Source organism: Hypomesus nipponensis, chromosome 2, assembly GCF_054491055.1.
Source record: "Hypomesus nipponensis isolate SF chromosome 2, ASM5449105v1, whole genome shotgun sequence".
Classification (NCBI taxonomy): Eukaryota; Metazoa; Chordata; class Actinopteri; order Osmeriformes; family Osmeridae; genus Hypomesus; species Hypomesus nipponensis.
Window position 1 is genome coordinate 23,005,872 of NC_140362.1, and position 24,475 is coordinate 23,030,346.

At 49.1% G+C, this 24,475-nt stretch overlaps 2 protein-coding genes across 6 annotated transcripts in view; one reads left to right on the forward strand and one right to left on the reverse strand.

Annotated features, from left to right (window-relative positions):
• The window catches only part of invs (inversin), a 19,353-nt gene extending 4,083 nt beyond the window's left edge, over positions 1-15,270 (reverse strand). For 2 of the 5 annotated variants that reach the window (XR_014728432.1, XM_084669102.1), the window contains exons 1-15: positions 15,055-15,270; positions 14,529-14,641; positions 8,368-8,455; positions 7,900-8,066; positions 6,801-6,974; positions 6,354-6,521; positions 6,038-6,218; positions 5,839-5,948; positions 4,736-4,907; positions 4,299-4,454; positions 3,104-3,225; positions 2,902-3,009; positions 2,564-2,670; positions 1,880-2,089; positions 840-1,120 (exon numbers count right to left, since the gene is read on the reverse strand). Coding sequence is in view for 4 of the 5 variants with exons in the window: in XM_084669102.1 (XP_084525228.1) it covers positions 840-1,120; positions 1,880-2,089; positions 2,564-2,670; positions 2,902-3,009; positions 3,104-3,225; positions 4,299-4,454; positions 4,736-4,907; positions 5,839-5,948; positions 6,038-6,218; positions 6,354-6,521; positions 6,801-6,974; positions 7,900-8,066; positions 8,368-8,455; positions 14,529-14,537 (2,053 nt within the window). In the remaining variant the exon portion in view is untranslated. Of the gene's footprint in view, positions 1-839; positions 1,121-1,879; positions 2,090-2,563; positions 2,671-2,901; positions 3,010-3,103; positions 3,226-4,298; positions 4,455-4,735; positions 4,908-5,838; positions 5,949-6,037; positions 6,219-6,353; positions 6,522-6,800; positions 6,975-7,899; positions 8,067-8,367; positions 8,456-14,528; positions 14,690-15,054 lie in introns of all 5 variants that reach the window. The other 3 variants (XM_084669105.1, XM_084669103.1, XM_084669104.1) reach the window with 3 other exon arrangements.
• A 203-nt stretch (positions 15,271-15,473) lies between these two features.
• Positions 15,474-22,907, forward strand: erp44 (endoplasmic reticulum protein 44). Its single transcript, XM_084669115.1, has 11 exons — positions 15,474-15,626; positions 17,304-17,376; positions 17,696-17,735; positions 18,433-18,548; positions 19,124-19,308; positions 19,436-19,551; positions 19,665-19,839; positions 19,976-20,087; positions 20,229-20,370; positions 21,853-21,955; positions 22,390-22,907. The coding sequence occupies exons 1-11, from the start codon at positions 15,570-15,572 to the stop codon at positions 22,489-22,491; spliced, it is 1,221 nt and encodes a 406-aa protein (XP_084525241.1). The 5' UTR covers positions 15,474-15,569; the 3' UTR covers positions 22,492-22,907.
• The last annotated feature ends 1,568 nt before the right edge of the window (positions 22,908-24,475 follow it).

Consider the following 24,475-nt stretch of genomic DNA (forward strand, 5'->3'; position numbering starts at 1 on the left):
ACAGGAGAGACAGACAGGAGAGACAGACAGGAGAGACAGACAAGAGAAACAGACAGGAGAGAGACAAGGGAGAGAGACAAGAGAGACAGACAGGAGAGACAGACAAGAGAGACAGACAAGAGAGACAGACAGGAGAGACAGACAAGAAAGACAGACAGGAGAGAGACAAGAGAGACAGACAGGAGAGACAGACAGGAAAGAGACAAGAGAGACAGACAGGAGAGACAAGAGAGACAGACAGGAGAGATAGACAGGAGAGACAGAAGAGACAAGAGAAACAGACAGGAGAGACAGACAGGAGAGACAGACAAGAGAGACAAGAGAAACAGACAGGAGAGAGACAAGAGAGACAGACAGGAGAGAGACAAGAGAGACAACAGGAGAGACAGACAGGAGAGACAGACAGACAGGAGAGACAGACAGGAGAGAGACAAGAGAGACAGACAGGAGAGACAAGATAAACAGACAGGAAAGACAGACAGGAGAGAGACAGACAAGAGAGATAGACAGGAGAGACAGACAGGAGAGACAAGAGAGACAGACAGGAGAGACAAGAGAGACAGACAAGAGAGATAGACAGACAGGAGAGACAAGAGAGACAGACAGGACACAGACAAGAGAGACAGACAAGAGAGAGACAAGAGAGACAGACAGGAGAGACAGACAGGAGAGAGACAAGAGAGAGAGACAAGAGAGACAGACAGACACCTTCAACTGCCTGCTAATCGTTGCTTGGCTAGCGGACTCCCCATGCTACATTGGTATATGTGTGTCTGCACTGGTGTGTGTGTGTGAATGTGGTTGTGTGAGTTTTTGTGTGAGTGTGTGTGTGTGTGTACCTCTGTGTCTCCGCTCCACGTCTGTACGTGTGTGTTCATGTTTGGGGTTTCTCTTCCCCCTGGGCAGGGTTAGGGTCTCAAACACCACTGGTTCCAGCGTGGGCTCGGCCAATGACAGCTGCTCCAGCTCAGCACGGGCCAATGAGATCTTCTGTCTCTCTGACCTGGCCAATGAGATCTTCTGTCTCTCTGACCTGGCCAATGAGATCTTCTGTCTCTCTGAGCTGGCCAATGAGATTTGATGCTCGGCTTCCCGCCTCCGTAGCTCCTCCTCCCGTTTCCTAAGCAACCGGAGATGAGCGTTTTGTTTCCCCCACATTCATGTCTCCCACACCGACACACAAACCGACACACACACTTCACGTTCACATAAACCTGCTACTCCTTCACCTGCACGTTACAGACACATGACCATTCCCAAACAGACATCTTCCATTCCAGCATCACTTAGAGGAACAGATCCTCAATGATGTCACAGCATAACTGCCTCCCGCTTCATTCCTCTATTAGGATTGTTTCACATCGACGACAGATGCAGAACACCCTCTTGAGAGACAGTCAAATGCACAACAGCTGGTCTGAATAATGAGCTTATTGTGTGTAGGATGAAGAAAGCCTCTATCCATAAATGATGTCACTAGAATGTGAGGGTGATGGTGAGCAAATGACGAAGGGAGACAGAGAGAGACAGGTGGAAGATGTGTGTGTGTGCAGGGATGACAAAGAGACAGGGGGAAGATGTGTGTGTGTGTGCAGGGATGACAAAGAGACAGGGGGAAGGTGTGTGTGTATGCACGGATGACAAAGAGAAAGATGGATATGGAGAGTGTGTTTCAGTATGGATGGGGAGAGTGTTTCAGTTTGGATGGGGAGAGTGTTTCAGTTTGGATGGAGAGAGGAAGATGAAGAAAGATGGAGAAGGACATAACCAGAGATAGAAATAAAGAGGAAATTGAAACAAATGAAGAAATGTGTGTGTGTGTTGATGCCTCAGTGTAAGGTACGTGTGTGTGTAAGGTACGTGTGTGTGTGTGTCGTACTTGGCGGCGTCCTTGCGTAGCTGCTCGTGTCTCATGAGCAGGTTCTTCCTCTCCCTGAAGGCCTTGCGGACGGTGAAGCCCTTGTACAGGGCCTGGATGGAGGCAGCAGCGATGTCCTGGATGGCTGCAATGGACAGAGCTCCGTGCTCCAGCATGTACTGGGTCACCTCACTGTGCTCCCCCAGAAGAGCATAGTCCAGAGGAGTGTACCTGCGCACGCACACACACACACACACACACACCCACACACACACACACACACACACACACACACACACACACACTGTGAATCTCTAGACTGTTCCATCCCAGAAGAGTGTATTGGTGAGAGTGAGCTCACCTCGTGTTCCTCCCCCTCCTCCTCCGCCCCACCCCCCCTCTTCCTCCGCCCCACCCCCCCTCTTCCTCCCCCCCCCTACTCCCCCTCCTCCCCCACCCCTCCTTTTCCCTCCCTCCTCCCCCGTCCCCCACCCCTCCTCCTCCTACCCCCCACCCCCTCCTCCTCCCCCCCCACCCCCCCCCTCCTCCTCCTCCCACCCCCCCCATCTCCTCCTCCCCCCCTCCTCCTCCTCCCACCCCCCCCCCATCTCCTCCTCCCCCATCCTCCTCCTCCTCCCCCCTCCTCCTCCCCCCTCCCCCCTCCTCCTCCCCCCTCCTCCTCCTCCCCCTCCTCCTCCTCCTCACCTCTCCTGGTTGTGTTCCATGTGATTGGGGAAGGCACCACAGCCGAGCAGCAGCTTGACAGCATCCAGGTAGCCGTTATTACAGGACCAGTGGAGGGCTGTTCTGCCCTGCACACACACACACACACACACACACATCGACACACTGTTCTGCCCTGCACACACACACACACCAACACACTGTTCTGCTCTGCACACACACACACACCAACACACTGTTCTGCCCTGCACACACACCAACACACTGTTCTGCCCTGCACACACACACACACACATATCAACACGCAGTACTATAAGAACGTGTGTTAAGGTAAGTAGGTTCTGTGCGTGTGTGCCCACCTCCTTGTCCTGTATGTTGGGGTCTGCTTGGTTTTCCATCAGGACAGCCATGCAGGTGATGTACCCTCCATAAGCAGCACACTGCAGAGGGGTCCTCCCAGCCACATCCTGAACACACACAGGACACACATCCATAGGACCACGGTGAGTGAGTGTGTGTGTGTGCGTATGTGATTGTTTGTGTGTTTGTGTGTGTGTGTACCTGTACATTGGGACTGATCCCGTTCTCCATCAGCACCTGGCACACCTGGGCGTTTCCCCCAAGCGCCGCCCAGTGGAGAACACTGTGTCCATCCACATCCACCAGGTCAACACGGGCACTGCCTACATACACACACACATATGGTATATTTATACCATGGTCTGGTTAAATACTCGATTCTGATTGGCTGCAGGGGTGTCCGTTATTGGGTGATAACGGACAACTACTGCGTCATTGCAGCAAAACTGTCTTTTCACCGTACTAAATTATTCCGCTGCTACACAGGAGCCTGTACAAAGTATCTGAAATAAGTAACCATAACAACAATAACGGAGTCAAAGCCTCCATTTACAATTTTGAAAGACTTTAACAAGCTAACTTGTATTTACAACAATGAGTGACTACAATATTTATTTTAACCTATTTGAAAAATGTTTCTTTTCTGAATGTAGTGTGTCAGTGTCACGTAACCGCTCATCTCACATCCCATTCGCCACCTCGCTAGTCAATCTACTTCAGACAGGCTGCGGCCACACGACAGTCGCAGCAACTCTACACATGGCCGATTATTTTCTTCTTGAAAATCTTGATTTTATTTGGGGACAATGCAGGGGTCGATAGCTGGCTAGTCTTGTTGTTAAACATACTGTCAAATTATAATCACCGTTTGGAGAAAATGTCAAATGTCAACTACTAGTATATGGCCAATATTGTTTGTGAAAATCTTGATATTGATTTTGGGACAGTGACATAGCTGGTTAGCTTGCAAATCTTATTGTCAAACATACTGTAAAATTATATTTACTGTTTGTCAACCGCACACACAAAGTTATTGCCTCGGAATCTTGCTAGCATAACGTTAGCTTTCGGGCTAATAGCTCAGCCAAGGGAAAGCCGGTGTTGGTTCTATGAGCTGAGCGGACTATAAAATACCAGAATTGGCTAACGTTAAAAAACGTTATTTAGCAAAACACCTGAAAACATAAATGAATGTTTGTAAAAAAAAAATCGTTGGCAAGTGACCATGGTATAAGTGGGATAATGCCCTTCGAGGTGTCCAATATCACTTGATAATGGACTCCGTGGAAGCAACCTCCGCATCCACATCGTCCATTATCAGGTGATATTGGACACCTCGTCGGGCATTATCCCATACATTCATATACAACACATCCATATCCAGTTGGCTGCTCACCTCTGATGAGCGTGAGGATGACGTCTCGATGGCCCATCTCACACGCACGGAACAGCGGCGTGTGTTTCATCACGTCCAGGACGTCCACCTGCGCGCCCTGCAGGAGCAGCACGCTCACCGTGGTCACATGGCCCGACAGAGAAGCAGCATGCAGCGCTGCAGGAGCACAAACACAGGAGAACACACACACAGGAGAACACACACACACACAGGAGAACACACACACAGGAGTGAAGAAGAGGAGAGTAGGGGAGGTGAAACAGAACTCTTCATCCCTTTGCTCCAGGCCATTTCAGCTACATCCCTGACCAGCTATCTAATCACTCTGCTCACCAGTGACCCTAACCTTCACCAGTGACCCTAACCCTGCTCACCAGTGACCCTAACCCTGCTCACCAGTGACCCTAACCTTCACCAGTGACCCTAACCCTGCTCACCAGTGCCTCCATACTTGTCCGTCATGTTGATGTCGAGGTGGGGGGTGAGGGAAAGCATGGTGCGGATGACGTCATCGCTGCCCTTCCCAGCAGCCCACAGGAACGCCGTCCGGCCCTCCAGGTCCGGCTCGTCCTTCACTGAGGGGTGGGAGAGGAGCACGGCCACTGTCTCCTACACACACACACACAGAGTAACTATGCTGTGAGTCTCCGACACATATACTGATGTGCTGTGTGTGTGTGCATCAGACTCACCGCATGGTTACTCTGTGCTCCATAGTGCAGGGGCGTGTGTGCATCAGACTCACCGCATGGTTACTCTGTGCTCCATAGTGCAGGGGCGTGTGTGCATCAGACTCACCGCATGGTTACTCTGTGCTCCATAGTGCAGGGGCATGTGTGCATCAGACTCACCGCATGGTTACTCTGTGCTCCATAGTGCAGGGGCCTGTGTGCATCAGACTCACCGCATGGTTACTCTGTGCTCCATAGTGCAGGGGCGTGTGTGCATCAGACTCACCGCATGGTTACTCTGTGCTCCATAGTGCAGGGGCCTGTGTGCATCAGACTCACCGCATGGTTACTCTGTGCTCCATAGTGCAGGGGCGTGTGTGCATCAGACTCACCGCATGGTTACTCTGTGCTCCATAGTGCAGGGGCCTGTGTGCATCAGACTCACCGCATGGTTACTCTGTGCTCCATAGTGCAGGGGCGTGTGTGCATCAGACTCACCGCATGGTTACTCTGTGCTCCATAGTGCAGGGGCCTGTGTGCATCAGACTCACCGCATGGTTACTCTGTGCTCCATAGTGCAGGGGCGTGTGTGCATCAGACTCACCGCATGGTTACTCTGTGCTCCATAGTGCAGGGGCGTGTGTGCATCAGACTCACCGCATGGTTACTCTGTGCTCCATAGTGCAGGGGCGTGTGTGCATCAGACTCACCGCATGGTTACTCTGTGCTCCATAGTGCAGGGGCCTGTGTGCATCAGACTCACCGCATGGTTACTCTGTGCTCCATAGTGCAGGGGCGTGTGTGCATCAGACTCACCGCATGGTTACTCTGTGCTCCATAGTGCAGGGGCCTGTGTGCATCAGACTCACCGCATGATTACTCTGTGCTCCATAGTGCAGGGGCGTGGCCCCCTGGCTGTCTGAGGGGATGCTGCCAGATGAGTTCCTCTCCAGCAGCAGGTGAACTATCCTGGCATGGCCTGCCACACACGTAGAAACACACCTCAGACATGAAGCTGTGAAGCTGTGATAAAGAGGACAGATGCTGCTGGCACACACACTCCCCTACCCAGCAGAGCAGCCCAGTGTAAGGGGGTTCGGAAGAGGTTGTCATATGCTGTGACGCTGCAGCCTTCATACGAAGTCAGCACCTCCACCACCGCCTCATTACCATCGGCGACGGCAAAATGCAGAGGAGTGCGGCCCTCGTAGTCCTGCCAGTTCAGCAGGGACTCTGTCGGAGCTGCTTCCTACACACACACACACACCATGTATGTATGTATGTATGTATGTATGTATGTATGTATGTGTGTATGTGTGTATGTATGTGTGTGTGTATGGTGTGTATGTGTGTATGTGTGTGTGTGTATGGTGTGTGTGTGTACCAGGATGCAGTGCACGGTATGTGTAGCACTGGGTTCCTGGCTGTGTGCAGCCCAGTGCAGAGGGATCCGACCCTCACTGTCTGGGATCCCAATGTTGGAGTCATGCTTGATCAACAGACGAACATGCTCCGGACGGTTGTAGAAGGCTGACCAGTGGAGGGCTGTTTGCTGGGGGGAGGTGAAGAGAAAAATAAAGACAAGGAGGGAGAGAAAGAGGGAGAGAGAGAGAAAAGACAGAAAGACAGAGAGGGAAAACGAGAGACACAGACAGAGAGAGAGAGAGTTCATGGAAATGGTTGGCTATTCTGAGCCATACTAAAGCCAGTCATGTCACCTGACATGATACTGATGCATATTGGATTATTACAAAACATAGCAGTCTGATACACTCCTCCCTCTCAGACTAGACTGTGTGTGTGTGTGTGTGTGTGTCAGCGTGTAAGGTACCTTGTTCCTGTCCTGGGTGTCCACTTCCCCAGGACCTATGTGTTTGAGGAGCAGGGCCAGGGGTTTGAGGGAGGAGTGTTGGGTGGCCAGGTGGAGAGGGGTCATCTCTTCTAGATCCTTCTGGAGCCAGTCAGCCCGTCTGGAGAGCAGCAGCTTCAGGAAGCGAACATTACCCTACAAGACACACACACGTACCGGGCTGAAGAACAGATTCAATCACTCATTCGCCTCAACAGTGGTCATGACATGAGCCTCAGACAGCAGCAGAATCAACACACACACATCATCCCCATTTCTCACTCTCTCTCTGGCGTCTGATCTAATCCTCTGATCATCCATCTCTCTCTTCTCCTCCAGGCTTTCTCACTCTCTCTCTCAGGCTCTGATAGGCTGTCAGAAGAGGAGGGTGGCCTGGCTAAATACCCACTTACACCCTGTCATCCCTCCAGCGTCGCCCCACCACCTCCACCTCCCCTTGTCACAGGGACTGGAGACTGCTCGGGCTGGCGAGGCCACGTGATGTGTGCTCACTCTGTTTGCCTTCCTGTGACCACTGCTCCGCTCACTGACAAATCTATCTAATGTGTGAGCATGCATGCCAGGGTGTGTGTGTGTGTGTCAGTGTGTGTGTGTGTGTGTGTCAGTGTGTGTGTGGAAGGCAGCGGTCCATCCTCCCTATTCTCCAATTAGATCAGTAATCCCAGGGCCTTCTCCCAATCTCAGGCAGCTATTGATCAGATGTCAGAAAGAGAAAGGACCTCCCATCACACACACACCAACACACGCACACAGGCACACACACACACACCAACACACACAGGCACACAAACACACAAAACAACACAGGCACACACACACCAGCAAACACACACACCAGCACACACACAGCAGAGTGAGAGAGATGCCTCAGCCCCCCTCAGCAGTAAGTCATGAGGATGATCCTTCCACTAGGGGGCACTGCCACCCCACCTGTAACAAGCATTCCAACATTTCCAGCGTTCATGTAGACATCCTAGGATTCCTGGTGGGACAAACTTCCCCCAGTCTCACCTCACTTCCTCCCTGCTGATATTTTATTGTGGGGCTATGATGTGTGTACCTTCTGTGCAGCGAGATGCAGGGCGCTGCGCTGGCTGTGGTCGGTCTTGTTGACAGAGGCTCCCGCCTTCAGCAGGACCTCAGCACAGTCCAAACGATCTGCCAGGACGCAGTACATCAGCGGGGAGCGACCAAACTGGTCCTCGTGGTTGCACAGCGCTGGTTCTGCTGCATATATATATACATACATACAGGTGTGTGTTAGAGGTGTGTGTGTGTGAGAGGGGTGTGTTAGGAGTGTGTGTGTGTTAGGAGTGTGTGTGTGAGGGGTGTGTTAGGAGTGTGTGTGTGTTAGGAGTGTGTGTGTGAGGGGTGTGTTAGGAGTGTGTGTGTGAGGGGTGTGTCAGGAGTGTGTGTGTGAGGGGTGTGTCAGGAGTGTGTGTGTGTTAGGAGTGTGTGTGTGTTAGGAGTGTGTGTGTGAGGGGTGTGTTAGGAGTGTGTGTGTGAGGGGTGTGTCAGGAGTGTGTACCAGTGAGCAGCTTGGCAAGGGTGCTCCTGTCTCCATTGACGGCAGCGGCGTGGACCTGGGAGCCCGGAGAGGCGGAGCTAAGAGACGCCTGGTCAGATGGTCATACAGGACACAGGGTTACCAAACCTAACCACACAGGACCCAGGGTTACCAAACCTAACCACACAGGACCCAGGGTTACCAAACCTAACCACACAGGACCCAGGATTACCAAAAGTAACCACACAGGACCCAGGGTTACCAAACCTAACCACACAGGACCCAGGGTTACCAAACCTAACCACACAAGACCCAGGGTTACCAAACCTAACCACACAGGACCCAGGGTTACCAAACCTAACCACACAGGACCCAGCCCCCAGCACACACACTCCATAACAGAGACGTCTGACTGTGACTGTGTTTATGCATGCTGACAGGAGGGGTAGGGGCCCCTGCTGAGGGGTTCAATCTCTTCCTGGCCCAACCTGAGCCTCATGAACACTGGATAATCTGCAGACAGGAAGCAGCTGGGGGGGGAGGTGAGGGGGGGGGGGGGGGGGTGAGGGGGGGGGGAGTGTAGGAGAGTGTGTGTATGAGTGTGTGTGTGTGTGTAGGAGATTGAGTTTGAGTGTGTGTGTGTTTGAGAGTGTGTGTATGAGTGTGTGTGTGAGCTGCACGGGGGGTCTCTCCCCATGTCTTATTCATGTCTCATTAATACTGCAGCGGGCAGGTGTATGTGTGAGTGTGTATGTGTGTGTGTGTGTTGTTGAGAGTGTGTTTGTGTGAGAGAGTGTGCACGAAGGGGAACCAGTCCATGGGGTGCAACAGAAAAATCAATTACTGCCCTTAAACACATAAACCTATTAACCTGGGGGTGGGCGGTATACCGGTATGAACGCGAATACCGGTATTGCGTCGTGCCATGATATGGATTTTGCCATATCATGGATATCACGATATATTCATAAATGTATTAAGTAAAGTGTTTCTGTTTGGTATACAATATAATTCATGTGATACAGCCCAGTGGGCTAGTTTTAATTTGTATCATTTACAAAAAAAAACATTTAAGCATGTACACTGCACACATTGTGCCAGCAAATGAAAGTCAACAAACAAGCTGGCGTAACTCCAGAGGAAACAAACATTCATATGAGTAATCTGCTTTTGTTGACAAGTTTAAGCAAGGTTTAATGATGTCCGAAAATAACCCCAGTGGGGTTGATTTGCCGGACGAAGAATTGGTTAACAAAAGGGGGCCTCTGCTGTTCTTTGGAAAGGGTTTGGTTTCAAGTTATCTGACATCGACCAACAAACAGTAGCCTACTCTGTAAATTGTGTTGTTAAATTGTGCTAGCCAAAGGTGGAAACACTAGCAATCTCTTTAACCACCTGAAAGCCATGCATGTGCACAGATACAAACAATCGTTGATTGTAGGCCAACAGAATAGAGTATTCAGCCATGTAATCATTGTTTATAGCTAACTCACTACAAATATTTAACAGTTTTCTTGCGATCCCATAAATGTAGGCTACTGTTGAACGCTTCCATTCAAAGCACTGCAAAAGTTGGAAAATTCAACTCATGCGACACACCGGAGTTACCCAATCCAAATCCATCCGAGTGCGATAGATTAGCCCCTGCGGTGCGGATTGCATTGTCATGACATTTTAAGAATAACAAATATATTGTGATATATACCGTTACCGTCAGTGCTTATACAAATTATACCATGATAAACATTTTAGGCCTAACTACCCAGTCCTACTATTAATCCACACAAAGTCAAGTCTCCCAAATGGATACTGTGTCTCCCAGCTAGGGAAGAGCACCTCTGGATATGTGCTGTGTAAACTCTCCTTCAGACCAGCTGTGTAGACTCTCTTTCAGGCCAGCTGTGTAGACTCTCTTTCAGGCCAGCTGTGTAAACTCTCCTTCAGACCAGCTGTGTAAACTCTCCTTCAGACCAGCTGTGTAAACTCTCCTTCAGACCAGCTGTGTAAACTCTCCTTCAGACCAGCTGTGTAAACTCTCCTTCAGACCAGCTGTGTAAACTCTCCTTCAGACCAGCTATGTAAACTCTCCTTCAGACCAGCTATGTAAACTCTACTTCAGACCAGCTGCGTAAACTCTCCTTCAGACCAGCTGTGTAGACTCTCTTTCAGACCAGCTGTGTAGACTCTCCTTCAGACCAGCTGTGTAAACTCTCTTTCAGACCAGCTGTGTAAACTCTCCTTCAGACTAGCTGTAGAGGATGAGAGCCAGAGGTGAACCTCCTGCTAGATGCAGCCATGGCAGGCAATGACACATGAAGGAAGAGGAAAGGAACATGGATCTCTCATTCTGATCCCTCTCATTTTCTTCACTCTCCTCCTCTTCTCTTTTCCTCTCTTTCACTCCTCTCTTTCACTCCTCTCTTCTCCTCTCCTATCTTTTTCCCTCCTGGTAAAGAAAACTCCTGTAGACACTGCGTGCGGCATGGCAGTTACCCATCCTACCTGGTGCTTTCTCATGCTTTGCCAAATAGGCTTGCCATGTCACCAAGGGTAATAGTGGTTAGGCACTGCAACTACTGGAGAGAGAGAGAGAGCTAGTGAGAGAGAGACAGAGAGAGGGAGGTAATGCATAACTATGTAGTGTGAGAGTGTGTCTCTGTGCTTACGTGCATGTGTGTGAGTCCATACTTCTGTGTGTGTATGTGTGTGAGGGAACGTGCATACATGCGTGCGTGAGTACATGCGTGTGCATGGCCCACACTCGTGCTTGTGCATGAGACATGTCGTGGGAAGTGATTTTCCGTGAGAGAGTTTTTATGGGAGTTTTGCTGAGATCCACCACAAACACACACACACACACACACAAACTCCTCTAATTTCCAAAGATCACAAACACACGCGCACACAGACAGCACATATCCTTAATCTAACGCTAATATCTAGCACATGGTGCAATCAGAAAGACGCCATATGGCACCACCTTCACACAGCTAGCACAGTGTTGTGCTGCTCGGGGTGTTAACAAGCAGAAAGAGCAGAGGTAAGATGTATCTCATCTGTTCACACAGCTCCTACACACTTCCACTGGTAACTTTCTTTGGATGACAAAAAAAACTATAGACTCCATCTTGTGTCAAGTAACTATGAAATATGAATTCATGTAAAAATAATGTCATTCAGAAACCACCTTATTTTAAATATTGACGTTTTTCCATGGTACATTCATTACACAAATAAGACCATTTGCGTTACGGTAAGAACACTGTTTTAGAAACACCCACAGTGTTTTAACTGGATGAAAGGTTTCCATGGTTTGTGAAATATAGTATTTGGGTTCAGACAAAGCCCGGCCAAAAACAACATGGGGTCTTGTTGAGATCTACAGAGGAGTTTTATTCATCAGGTCCTGTTTGGCACTGAACAAACCTGTCACTCATTACCATGAACACAATAACACAGTCAACTATTGATCTCAACTGAGGCTGAGACACGTTGTGTGTGTATAGGCCAGCAATCGATCTGGGTTGATGCTGGCAGTATTTAGTATTTATCCATATTCAGTCTCATATTACTGGGGTTTTTCAAACGCCTCAGAAACACCCTTATGAGCTTTCAGTCACACTACAGGAGAGGCCGACATAAACATCAAGTCTGCAAGAACAACACTGAATGGAAAATGTTGAGACATTAAATGCAGACAGGGCATCAAAGTGTGTGTGTGCGATGGAGGATAGAGTGAGGGCATGCTGAGTAAACAGTGGGGATGAAGCTTGAAGCAATTCTTCCCTTTTCATGACAAACACACATTCTCTCTCTCTTACACACACACACACACACATTTTGACGCCCTGTCTGATGCAACCTCCGTCTCCCTGTCTTTCCTGAGGATCAAACTGAATCAGGCCTTCAAGTAGCCTATGCTCAGTGTAACACTGTGCCTTACGGAGCAACATAATCAAATAACCACCTAGACCTGATATTTCACCTGTGTGTGTGTGTGTAATAACCATCTAGACCTGATATCTCACCTGTGTGTGTGTGTGTGTGTGTGTGTGTATTTTCAGATACAGGCTTGAGGGACTTCTCTCCAGAATGAGTGACAAGTAAAGAGGCAGGAGGAAAGATAACATCATCCTTTGGGGACTTACAGTCTGCTAGAACCGGCTCTGGGGCACTTCCTGGTTCCCCAGGGATCAATGAGCAGCCTCCCTCGACTAGGGGCCGGGCCATGGGGCGCAGAAGGGCCAATCAGCAGGGGATAAATAGCTGAGTGACACATAGATCAGCTAATTTACATCATTACCAGGTTGCTCCCTGACAAATGAGCCCCCAGGGCCAGAAGCCAATCACCAGGGAGAGTAATGCAATTAGGCGGGACCTCAGCTGTCAATCTCCCAGCCATGGGGGTCAGACAGTAGTGCCTGTGGCTAAAACACCACAGCATGGAGCGTCACTCAAGCACACACAAACACAACCTTCTGGAGGGGATTCCCATACTTACAGCGTGGCCTGACCAGGAGTATGTATGGAGGGGGGGGGGGCACAGTATGGGAGATCTAAGTTGGGGATGGAGGAAGCTTCTCTGGGCTTCTGTCTCAGGGACTGGTAGGGGGGGGGCATACGGTCCTCAGGAGAGGGTGAGATTGGCTGTATGCTTTCTCCAAGGACTTACACTTGAGAGTGCGTGTCTGTATGTGTGTGTGTTTGAATGCTGCGGTCCTCTGGGGGCAGGTGTTGTGTTGGTGGTTGTGCTTCCAGTCTCAGAGAGGGGGGGGTGAGGGGGGGTGAGAGGAGGATGATGGAGGGGGGTCATAGTGGTATAGAGCATGGCTGCATTTGACTGGCATATAATCGAGTGTTGTTGGTAATGAGGCTTATCTTTGCCTCATTAGGGTGTGATTTCATACCGGAACATTCCACTCAGTCGATAGGGTTCTGCCCCACGTGTCACTAATCTAACACTGGGTGGGTGTGTGTGCGTGTGTATAAGAGTGACTGTGCGCGTGTGTGCGTGTGTGGCACTCCAGTGTGGTCGATGCTGCAGTGACTGGCCGTCTGTCAGGATGTAGTAGAGATTAATCAGAGTCATCGACAGCCTGGCTGTGTCTCAAATGACACACTTTCCCTATGTTGTGTATTCCATTTCACCAGAGCCAGTAGGCCACTGCGCTGCAGTATGTGGTGTCATTTGAGATTGATTGGGCAACCCATGAACTACCACTACAACTACCATCCCCTCTGAAGAGGAAATGGTAGAGTCCTGTCCACCAGCTCCAGGTGGGGCTGACACCATGGGCCTTGGGAGCAGGGGTGTTATGACTACTTCATCAGTAATGAGCCCCAGGAGGAGGGAGGGTTGTGGTGCTACCTCGTCCTCATCCACCCTCTCCATTTCACACACCTAAGAGTGTCATTGGACTAAATCTGTGATCAAATTAAATGTCCAATTAGAGTTCAGAGAGCCATGTGGCCGCCGGCGAATCAGAGCACAGGGACATAATCAGCTGGAAAAACAAACACAAAATCAATGAGAGGAAAGAGAGAGAGAGATCGAGGAACAGGAAGGAGAGAAAGACCAGCAGACAGGAGAGTCTGCAACTATGATGGGGAACTATTTGGCAAAGGTTTTCTGTAAATAGTTTGTTAATGCTTGGCAAACTGTAGATTGCACTACACTAATCCAATATAGTACTCTGCAAATATTGGTTCACTGTACTGTTCGGATAACCCTAACACTGGGCCATGCTAAGCCTAAACACAGGCCCTTGTGCTGGATACATATCACATTGATGTAATGGTTAATCAACTGAGAATGTTTACAAGGCATTTTCCATATGCTCCCTCTCTCTTTTTCTCCATCACACAAACAAACACACAAACAAACACACAATCACACGTACACACACGCGTTTGTGTCTGTCTCCATCTGGGAGTATCTGACACACCGGGAACCCCCTATGGACAGCTTTAGTCCATCAAATATTTATGCTGGGATTCAATTCAACATTCAATTGACTTTATAATTATAACACCGACTGTAAACACAGAACCCCCACCACCCCTCCCCAGTCCAGGGTAGACTGGACGAGAAGGACCAGATCACAGTACAGAAACCTGAAAAATTTGGCTATTCAGAATATTTCACCTTTGTTTGTGTGTGTGTGTATGTGTTGGACTCTTACCATGGCCATGCTGTTGTGCTAAGGGGTGGCCTCAGCAGCTGTTACCCAGCTCAGTGCATCCTTGGTGGGTCTGAAGGCTTGCCCAGCTCCCCTACCTACCCTGATCCCTGCTCCTGCTGGGCCAGAGAAAGAAGCTCACCCACACACTGAGACATGCCCACCTGTTCACACACAATGCCAAATGTCTGTTTCTAATACACAGATATACCAATAGACACACATGCATACACGTGTCTTTTCAAGCACCAAATCCAGGGCGAGTTTTTAGCCGAAATAAATGGAATGAACGGATATACTTATTGCAAGAGGTATCATGGAAAACTGCACACATTTTTGCAACAAAGCCCAACATTCTCTTAGAGATAATGCAAAGACTGACACGCTGATACAGACAAGTAGGCTAGTCATTTGGAATAAGTTAGATCGCTGGTATGGATTAGGAAATGTTCTAACAGTAATAATGTTCATGAATCTTGTACTAGCTAGTAGCATTGTAGCTAGCCTAGCTAATAATGATGCAACTCACCTTAGTCCTTACCCAAAATCACAGATGTCAAACTATGAATGTAGCTAGCTACCTAAAACTAGAATATCAAGATAATACCATTGCCATTCTAAATCACTTTGTTTACATGGCTTCGTTCTTATTTCTTTTTTTTGCTAACAGTACCCTTCGCTTCGCCTTTCTCTTCAGAAAATATAATGGGTGAAGTTGTCCAAGCAAAACGTTTCGGACCGCAAACATCTGGGTGGCAACGTAAAAATACTACAAATCCCATCTCTACTGTTTACCCAAATACACGGACATGTTTGAAGTTGTTTTGCTGTCACCATCAGCACGCAATCCTATCACTTGATGAACCCCACTTAACTACATTTCCCATCCACATAAGTGGCATATCCCGGAAGTCTTTATCACATTACCGTGGTCACCGTGGGTTCTGTGGAAGCTAAACTCTCCGTCCGTTTCCTGCTGCAGTGAAGTCAGTGGCGTCGAGAAAGACCGAACAACATCATAACCTCTACTAACTCCACTATACAATGAAACTGTCACCAATATTACCCTTTATCGATACCCGCTACGTCACGATATTGCTGGTAAGCACATGCGATGTAACTTTGTATGCCGAACTGCTTCACCTTCTGAGCTGCACTGTCACAGCTAGCTGCTAAAGTTAGCTAGCTAATTCACTGTATAGGAGACAGGCTAGTTAGCTTAATATTTCATGGTGGAGGAGCAAGAATCACAAATGGCCATCGGCCTTTGCTGACATTTTCTCATAATATCTTTTCAAAGGAAGTTTGGTAAATGGCTAGTAAGTATGACCTGACAATGTAGCACACAATAATCAATCTATCTTAGCAGACAAACATAGCGCTCGCTAGTGTGCGAGCCCTCTTGCTAGCACAGCCTGCACAATCAGCCACTCGTTTCTTCACATGCATCTAACGTTAACGAGCAACAAGACTAACCTTTAATCGTTTTAAAAAGTTAGCTGGTTATTCCAAATTCACAAATATTTGTAATCACTTACTCTTCTTTATGGGCTGAATCTTAAGTTATGTAAAGTCAAGGTTTGTGAGTAACTCGCTAGCCAGCAAATTGCATGCTTTCCTGTTAGAATATTACAGCTGGCCGTCAGTATATGGTGTTTATGCAACATATTTAATAAAGTAATAAATCCATCTTATCTCGGTTACTTTGTTAGTTAGTTGCAGATTGCACTTGATATCCGTGTGTTCCTATGGATGCTGCTAGCTAGCTAGCCGGTTTGTGAATTCCTCTGTTGTGGCTCATTTCTATTGGTTTACAACCCGGAAACAGACACGCTGCCGCTCTGCTGCTCTGCTGCTCACAGCTGAGGCCTGTATAACTTTTCCACCCGCAGGGTAGTGCTTCTTACATTTATTTTCCACAGTCCTTGTTGATCAATATCTTCCACATAAATGCTTTTGAATACCAGTCATGTCCTTTATTCTTCACCAGTAGATGAGGTATCTTAAGGGTGTAGGAGAGAGACCAGGAGGGCAGTGTCTACTTTATGGTCACCTAGTTGGCATCCACACCCTAGATTCTGGAAATAGCTTGTAATGAGTGTTTTTGGTGGGGAAGGAGCATGGCTGTACACAATGCAGAATCCTATGGACACAGCACTGAAACATAAGCTTGTTAACTTAAACAAATATTGGAGCATTGTATCACAGCCACATCCTGCTTAACAGGATGTCACATGACCTGATACCTTCAGATGAGCACCTTTTCCCCTCAGAGTCCGTAACCACCTTTAGGTTGAGCCTCTGTCCTGTGTCCTGTTGCTGTGTTGTTCATGTGTGGAAGTGCTGCTAGCTGCTGCAGGAAGAGGGGGCATGAGATTGGTCTGTCATGCTGGTGTAGCTCTAGTGTGGTATTGACCCACATTTCAGACTTGGTAGTCTGAAATGCTCTTCAGATAAATTTGTCTGCCTTGTTGCACATTGTGTAATATTTATATACCAATCGAGGACTGTTCATTTGTGTGTGAATCAGGTTTTTCTAGGACTGTTCATTTGTGTGTGAATCAGGTTTTTCTAGATGCTGCATAACAAGCTGGTGTTCAGATGCTGTTGGCTCATCTCTCTCTCTCTCTCTCTGTGTGTGTGTGTGTGTGTGTGTGTGTGTGTGTGTGTGTGTGTGTGTGTGTGTGTGTGTGTGTGTGTGTGTGTGTGTGTGTGTGTGTGTGTGTGTGTGTGTGTGTGTGTGTGTGTGTGTGTGTGTGTGTGTGTGTGTGTGTGTAGGTGATGGGTCTTTCCTCCCCAGGGAAGGCTGAGATCACCAGTCTAGATTCTGGAAACATCGATGACATCCTCAGTACGTCTTGCTCTTTCACATTCTACCATTCTACTCATTTAGCTCATGCCTTTTTTCCAAAGCAACATGCAAATAGTGTGTTTAGAAAGTACAGCACAAAATCAAGGAACAGAAGTGAATAGTTGCAACAGTATTTCTGTGGTCAGTCAAGAAAGGGTCTCTCTCCCCTCTCTCTAGGACAGATAATTGTACCCACGCTCAACTATTTATACTCCCCCCCCCTCCCCCCCATTACTCAAAGTTTCTTAATTAACACTTGTAATTCAGAGTACTGTTTGTGTGAATACAGACAGTTTAACATGTGTTGGCTTATTTTCAGATAATGCAGGAGTGTCGTTGGTGAATTTCTATGCAGACTGGTAAGTGTGTTCCTGCTCCCTCCTGTCACATGACACGCCACTGCCAGCATCAATATCAGATAACATTCTGCATAGGTCACATCCTGTTTTAAGATAACCAAATGATGCTGTCTTAAGCCTGTTGTTATCTTGTCACTGGGAAGAGACAGTCAGGTGTTAGTGGGTGTTCAGGGTTTCCCTCAGCACTTTTCAGTTAAGGCGGCCACCTAAGCAACACATGCCTGCCGCCTTAACTACGTTTTTTAAAATACATATCCAATATCCGCCATGTTACTCTGTCCTGTTTTAGGGTTAGGGTTCCCAAACGCCAGTCTCCCTTCTCTGCAGAACGCATTAGTCTACCCCGGTCTGACAGCAAACCCCACACTACCACCTTAACTAACAAACCCTGGTATTGCCGTGCTAGGTGTTGTCACCCCCAGTGAACAGACAGTCAGGTGTTAGTGGGTGTGGCTGTAACAGTGTTCTCACCCCCAGTGAACAGACAGTCAGGTGTTAGTGGGTGTGGCTGTAACAGTGTTCTCACCCCCAGTGAACAGACAGTCAGGTGTTAGTGGGTGTGGCTGTAACAGTGTTCTCACCCCCAGTGAACAGACAGTCAGGTGTTAGTGGGTGTGGCTGTAACAGTGTTGTCACCCCCAGTGAACAGACAGTCAGGTGTTAGTGGGTGTGGCTGTAACAGTGTTCTCACCCCCAGGTGTAGGTTCAGCCAGATGCTCCACCCCATCTTTGAGGAGGCGTCCAATGTGGCGAGAGAGGAGTACCCAGACGCCTCCCAGGTGGTGTTTGCACGAGTTGACTGTGACCAGCACTGTGAGTTACACACACACACACACACACACACAAACACACACACACTGTGACCAGCACTGTGAGTTACACACACACACACACACACACACACACACACACACACAGGCCTCAATATTTACTGTATTATAGAACATTTGTACAACACACACACACCACAATATGTGATATGGCCCACATCTGAACCGCACACACACACACACACACACACACATAGACCATCAGGCACAGCCTTTGAGATAAAGCAAATTAAAGAGAATTATTGATGACCTGCAAACTGTTTGAAGACTAATGACAAAACTGCCACAGCCTGTGAAGATGGGAGGCTTAGAGACACCCTGTAGAGAGACTGACACCTGCCACACACACACACACTTACACACACATCTATATTTACTCTCCGCGGGGGCTTGCTTTCATCTTTGAGATCAGAGGAGACTGACGGCAGTGTCTTTAGACGCTGGTCTCTCTATCAGTAATTCCCCCACACTCTTTCACTCCTCTTCTCTTTCTTCCCCGGCCTGTCCTTTACATCCCTCCATACCTGGGTGTTAACCCTCCCTGTCCTGTGTGCATAGCGGACATAGCCCAGAGGTACCGCATCAGTAAGTACCCAACGCTGAAACTGTTCAGGAATGGCATGATGATGAAGAGAGAGTACCGGGGTCAGAGGTCAGTCACAGCCATAGCAGACTTCATCCGCCAGCAGAAAGTCGACCCAGTTAAAGAACTCCAGTTCCTGGAGGAGGTCAATACTGTGGATGTGAGTGGAACACACGCACTCACCTAGAACCACACGCATGACACACATTCACCTGGAACGACACACGCATGACACTCACTCAAAATCCAATAATTTGTTTAAATAACTCCTCTGTGTCTCTCTTCAGAGGAGTAAGCGGAACGTCATAGGTTACTTTGAGCAGAAGGACTCGGACAACTACCGTACCTTCCAGAAGGTGGCCAACATCCTACGAGACGACTGCTCCTTCTCTGCTGCATTCGGGTGAGACGGGCTGTGTCCTGACAGCCTCCTGCAGGGTCAATACTCCTCCTGGCTCACACACATGCTTTCTGTCTGGGTTTCTATCATGTGATAACCCCCCTTCTCTCGGACAGTGAGGTGTCTGACACAGAAAGATTCAGTGGAGACAACGTAATCTACAAGCCTGTAGGAGAGACCATTCCTGACATGGTGTACCTAGGCTCGCTAACCAACTTTGACCTGACGTACGCCTGGGCGCAGGACAAGTGTGTTCCCCTGGTCCGAGAGATAACCTTCGAAAACGGAGAGGTGAGCTCTCATTCGGATGGCCAGACCAACACACACACACACACTCCCGACACACACACACAAACACACTTGTACACTTCCACTCCCCCTGCACTAAACAACCTCATATATCTGTGTGTCTATGTGTGTTGTCCAGGAGCTGACAGAGGAAGGGATTCCGTTCCTCATTCTGTTCCATCTGAAGGAGGACACCACCAGCCTGGAGAAGTTCCAGCACGAGGTGGCTCGCCAGCTCATCAGCGAGAAAGGTAGTGTGTGTGTGTGTGTGTGTGGCTGGATGGGGGGGGGGGGTTCCAGTGCATCAGCTGCTGCAGTGAACCAGCTCACCTTGTTCGGGTTAGCCATGTTGGTGTCCTACTTCCTGGTTAACCAGGCCTCTCCCTTCACAGGGTCTATTAACTTCCTGCATGCGGACTGTGACAAGTTCCGCCACCCTCTGCTACACATTCAGAAGACGCCCGCTGACTGTCCTGTCATCGCTATTGACTCCTTCAGACATATGTATGTCTTCCCTGAATACAAAGACCTGGCGTGAGTACCCTCTCTTCTTATCCTGCTGGTGATGGGACTCTGTGTGTGTGTGTGTGTGTGTGTGTGTACAGTATGTATATACACATTAGGGCTGTCAACGAATATTCTAAATTCAAATATGTATTCGAATAGAGGTTAAAAAAACGAATTTCGAATGTTAAATTAATATACGAATGTAAAAAAACAAACAAACAAAAAACAGCGACAGTGCGTCTGTCTGCTTTGCGGGTGGGCGCGTGCCTGAGCGTCACTGCTGACAGTTGACTTGCGTGGAAGATGGCAGTAAGTGCAGAACCCAGCTGGACCGCAGCAGAAAAAGTGATTGTAACCCCAAAAATCTAAAGAGTGATGCTTGGAAATATTTCGGATTTTGGTCAGTTGATGGTAAACTTGTTGAGCCTACAGCTAAAGTAGTGTGTAAACTATGTAAGCTAGAGTTAGCGTTAGCTTACCATTCAACAACTAGCAACTTGAGGCTACATCTGAATGAGAAAGAAAGAGTGCGTGTGTGTGTGTGATTGAGAGGCCAAGGTCTGCGGTCTTGGCCATTAGTTCATTTACTTATTTTTGTATAGATAATTTGTCAAATATGTTTAAACTTAAATACATTAGACCTACCTACAGTATACAAGTAGTTATGTTTCGTTGTATTAACTTGTCCTGTTATTGACGTACCTAATGCGCAACCAGAAATTCGGATATATAATTGAATATATGTGTTTTTTTAAAGGGAATATTCGAACGTCATTTTTGAGCAATTTTGACTGCCCTAATACACATACATAATGCCTTCTGCTTCAGATTAGTCTTTGGGGTACCAGAATGCATTTTGACCATCCTGTTGAATGAACTGCAGTCAGAACCATGTCTGTGGAGCTGCAGATAGCGTGTTGGCGTGTTGCCACGGTTTCCCATTAGATTGCTGTCAGATGTTGAGTCTAACACTAACCACCCTGAGATGAAGTGAATCTCAGACGCGTCGCCCCTCATCCAGTCTGCAGCAGGCCGGGACAACAAGCTAATGTGACATGATTTGGCACGTGCAATTAGTGCTAAACTAATCTGGTCTAATCTAATCATATTTACACCCCACCCCTCCTCCTTCCCAATCAGGGTTTGATCAGACTCACCCCTCAGGGCTGACCCCCCCCCCCAAACCAAATTACATCACCAGCCCTCTCTGCATGTGGCACACGGTGAATCATTTCATTTGCAGGATATATGTTTGTGTGTGTGTGTGTGTGTCTGAGAGAGAGACTTCTCGGCTCCTCTGACGTGACTCTGAACACTGACCCCATCTCATTATCCAGAGCACAGCTGGGGTTGTGGACAGATGGTTCATCTCTCGTTCAGCCCAACACAGGGTTGTCCAATCAGAATGTGTTTATTCCAATCAGCTCCTCTGTGTGCTCAGCCCATGTTCATGTGTTTCTGTTTGGATATGTAGCTGGAACCGTGTCTCCTCCTTTGTGTGTTTGCTAGGATCCCTGGGAAACTGAGGCAGTTTGTGCTGGACCTGCACTCTGGGAAGCTCCATCGAGAGTTCCACCACGGGCCTGACCCCACGGACAGCACACCTGGAGAGGTAAGGCAGGCCAATCATGGCCTGTGTGTTTGTAAGGGTGCGTGTGTTTGTTAGGGTGCGTGTGTTTGTAAGGGTGCGTGTGTGTTTGTAAGGGTGCGTGTGTGTTTGTAAGGGTGCGTGTGTGTTTGTAAGGGTGCGTGTGTGTTTGTAAGGGTGTGTGTGTTTGTAAGGGTGCGTGTGTGTTTGTAAGGGTGCGTGTGTGTTTGTAAGGGTGCGTGTGTGTTTGTAAGGGTGCGTGTGTTTGTAAGGGTGTGTGTGTGTGTTTGTAAGGGCGCGTGTGTGTTTGTAAGGGTGCGTGTGTGTTTGTAAGGGTGCGTGTGTTTGTAAGGGTGTGTGTGTGTGTTTGTAAGGGTGTGTGTGTGTGTACGCGAAAGGGTGCGTGTGTGTTTGTAAGGGTGCGTGTGTGTGCCTAACTATGCGTGTCCCGTCTGCAGGAGATTCAGGTAGCGGCGAGTGACCCTCCAGAGAGCTCCTTCCAGAAGCTCGCCCCCAGTGAAACTCGCTACACCATTCTCAGGGACCGCGACGAACTGTGACCTTACGATTTGAGCGTGACCCTCAAACCCCAAACCACGCCTCGGGGTCAGGGAGAGGTCAGGGTTAGGGTTGGGACAGGCCAGTGGGACCCAGCAGCAACTCCCAACACCCCCTCAGCACCCGTAGGGAGGAGGAGAGGAGGAGGAGGTGGAGAAGACGAGGAGGAGGAGGAGGAGGAGAGGACGACACGGTCCAAGAAAAAATTGTGTTGGAATATTCTATATTTTCATAACTCTTATGTGTACAACTTTTATTTTGGATAAAAGGAGGAAACAGATGAAGAAGAGAGTGCGGGTTAGAGGCATTAGGACAACTAAAAAGGCCTTTTTACTTTTATTTTTTGAGCTTGTAAATATGTTTGTGCTAAGTGGGCATGTCTGTCATCCTAAATTAATTAAATCCAAGGTTTTCTTAATTTTATTTTTTTCCTTTTCATCACCCTGTTTTATTTTTTGGGGAATTATTTTATCATGTTTAGAAAACCAGACAAGTGGGCTCCCTCAGTGTTTGAGTTTCAGTAGGTTGTTCTACTGACACTGTGTTCTAGAAGGTTCTTATCTGTGAGTAGACCAGCCTGTCTGGGGGAGGAGAGGGCAGCTGCTCTGGGGAGGAGGAGAGGGTAGCTGCTCTGGGGGAGGAGGAGAGGGTAGCTGCTCTGGGGGAGGAGGAGAGGGTAGCTGCTCTGGGGGAGGAGAGGGTAGCTGCTCTGGGGAAGGAGGAGAGGGTAGCTGCTCTGGGGAAGGAGGAGAGGGTAGCTGCTCTGGGGAAGGAGGAGAGGGTAGCTGCTCTGGGGAAGGAGGAGAGGGTAGCTGCTCTGGGGGAGGAGGAGAGGGTAGCTGCTCTGGGGAAGGAGGAGAGGGTAGCTGCTCTGGGGGAGAAGGAGAGGGTAGCTGCTCTGGGGGAGGAGAGGGCAGCTGCTCTAGGGAAGGAGGAGAGGGTAGCTGCTCTGGGGAAGGAGGAGAGGGTAGCTGCTCTGGGGGAGAAGGAGAGGGTAGCTGCTCTGGGGAAGGAGGAGAGGGCAGCTGCTCTGGGGGAGAAGGAGAGGGCAGCTTCTCTGGGGGAGGAGAGGGTAGCTGCTCTGGGGGAGAAGGAGAGGGTAGCTGCTCTGGAGGAGGAGGAGAGGGTAGCTGCTCTGGGGGAGGAGGAGAGGGTAGCTGCTCTGGGGGAGAAGGAGAGGGCAGCTGCTCTGGGGAAGGAGAGGGTAGCTGCTCTGGGGGAGAAGGAGAGGGTAGCTGCTCTGGGGGAGAAGGAGAGGGTAGCTGCTCTGGGGGAGAAGGAGAGGGCAGCTTCTCTGGGGGAGGAGGAGAGGGTAGCTGCTCTGGGGGAGGAGAGGGTAGCTGCTCTGGGGGAGGAGGAGAGGGTAGCTGCTCTGGGGGAGGAGAGGGTAGCTGCTCTGGGGGAGGAGAGGGCAGCTGCTCTAGGGAAGGAGGAGAGGGTAGCTGCTCTGGGGAAGGAGAGGGCAGCTGCTCTGGGGGAGGAGAGGGTAGCTGCTCTGGGGGAGGAGAGGGCAGCTGCTCTGGGAGAGGAGGAGAGGGTAGCTGCTCTGGTAGCATCTCAACACTGATGTGGCTCCCTCTCGTTCTCCCTCCGCTATCGAGAGAAAGGATTAACTCTGAGGTACGGGATAGGAAGACACTAGGGAACCATGCTGCGGTGTTGAGATGCACCCCTCCTCTTCCTGATACTAAATGTTGATAGATGGAAACATGTCCTTGTTCTGCCTTACAGAACACTCCTGTTTCAGGGGGAAATATTGCCTTGAAGTGAAGATCACTGAACTCCAACTGATAAAACATGTTTCCTCACTCCTGCTTCTTGTCCAGGTACCCCTGGTCTCATCATCATCATCTTTGGTCAGACACAGCTAGAGTAGATAGGAAGATAGGAAGAAGAAAGGGAAACCTTCCTGCAGTGGAAACCTTCCTGCAGTGGAAACCTTCCTGCAGTGGGGTAGAATCCCTCTGTGGTCTGGGCTGTGTACCG

What these genes read in the sequence shown, in the direction of transcription:
- erp44 (XM_084669115.1), top strand. Translation starts at nt 15,570, where the DNA reads ATGAAACTGTCACCAATATTACCCTTTATCGATACCCGCTACGTCACG. An exon ending in AGGAGGTCAATACTGTGGAT is followed by an intron (nt 19,309 to 19,435) that starts GTGAGTGGAACA and finishes GTCTCTCTTCAG; the next exon opens with AGGAGTAAGCGGAACGTCAT. An exon ending in CCTGAATACAAAGACCTGGC is followed by an intron (nt 20,371 to 21,852) that starts GTGAGTACCCTC and finishes TGTGTTTGCTAG; the next exon opens with GATCCCTGGGAAACTGAGGC.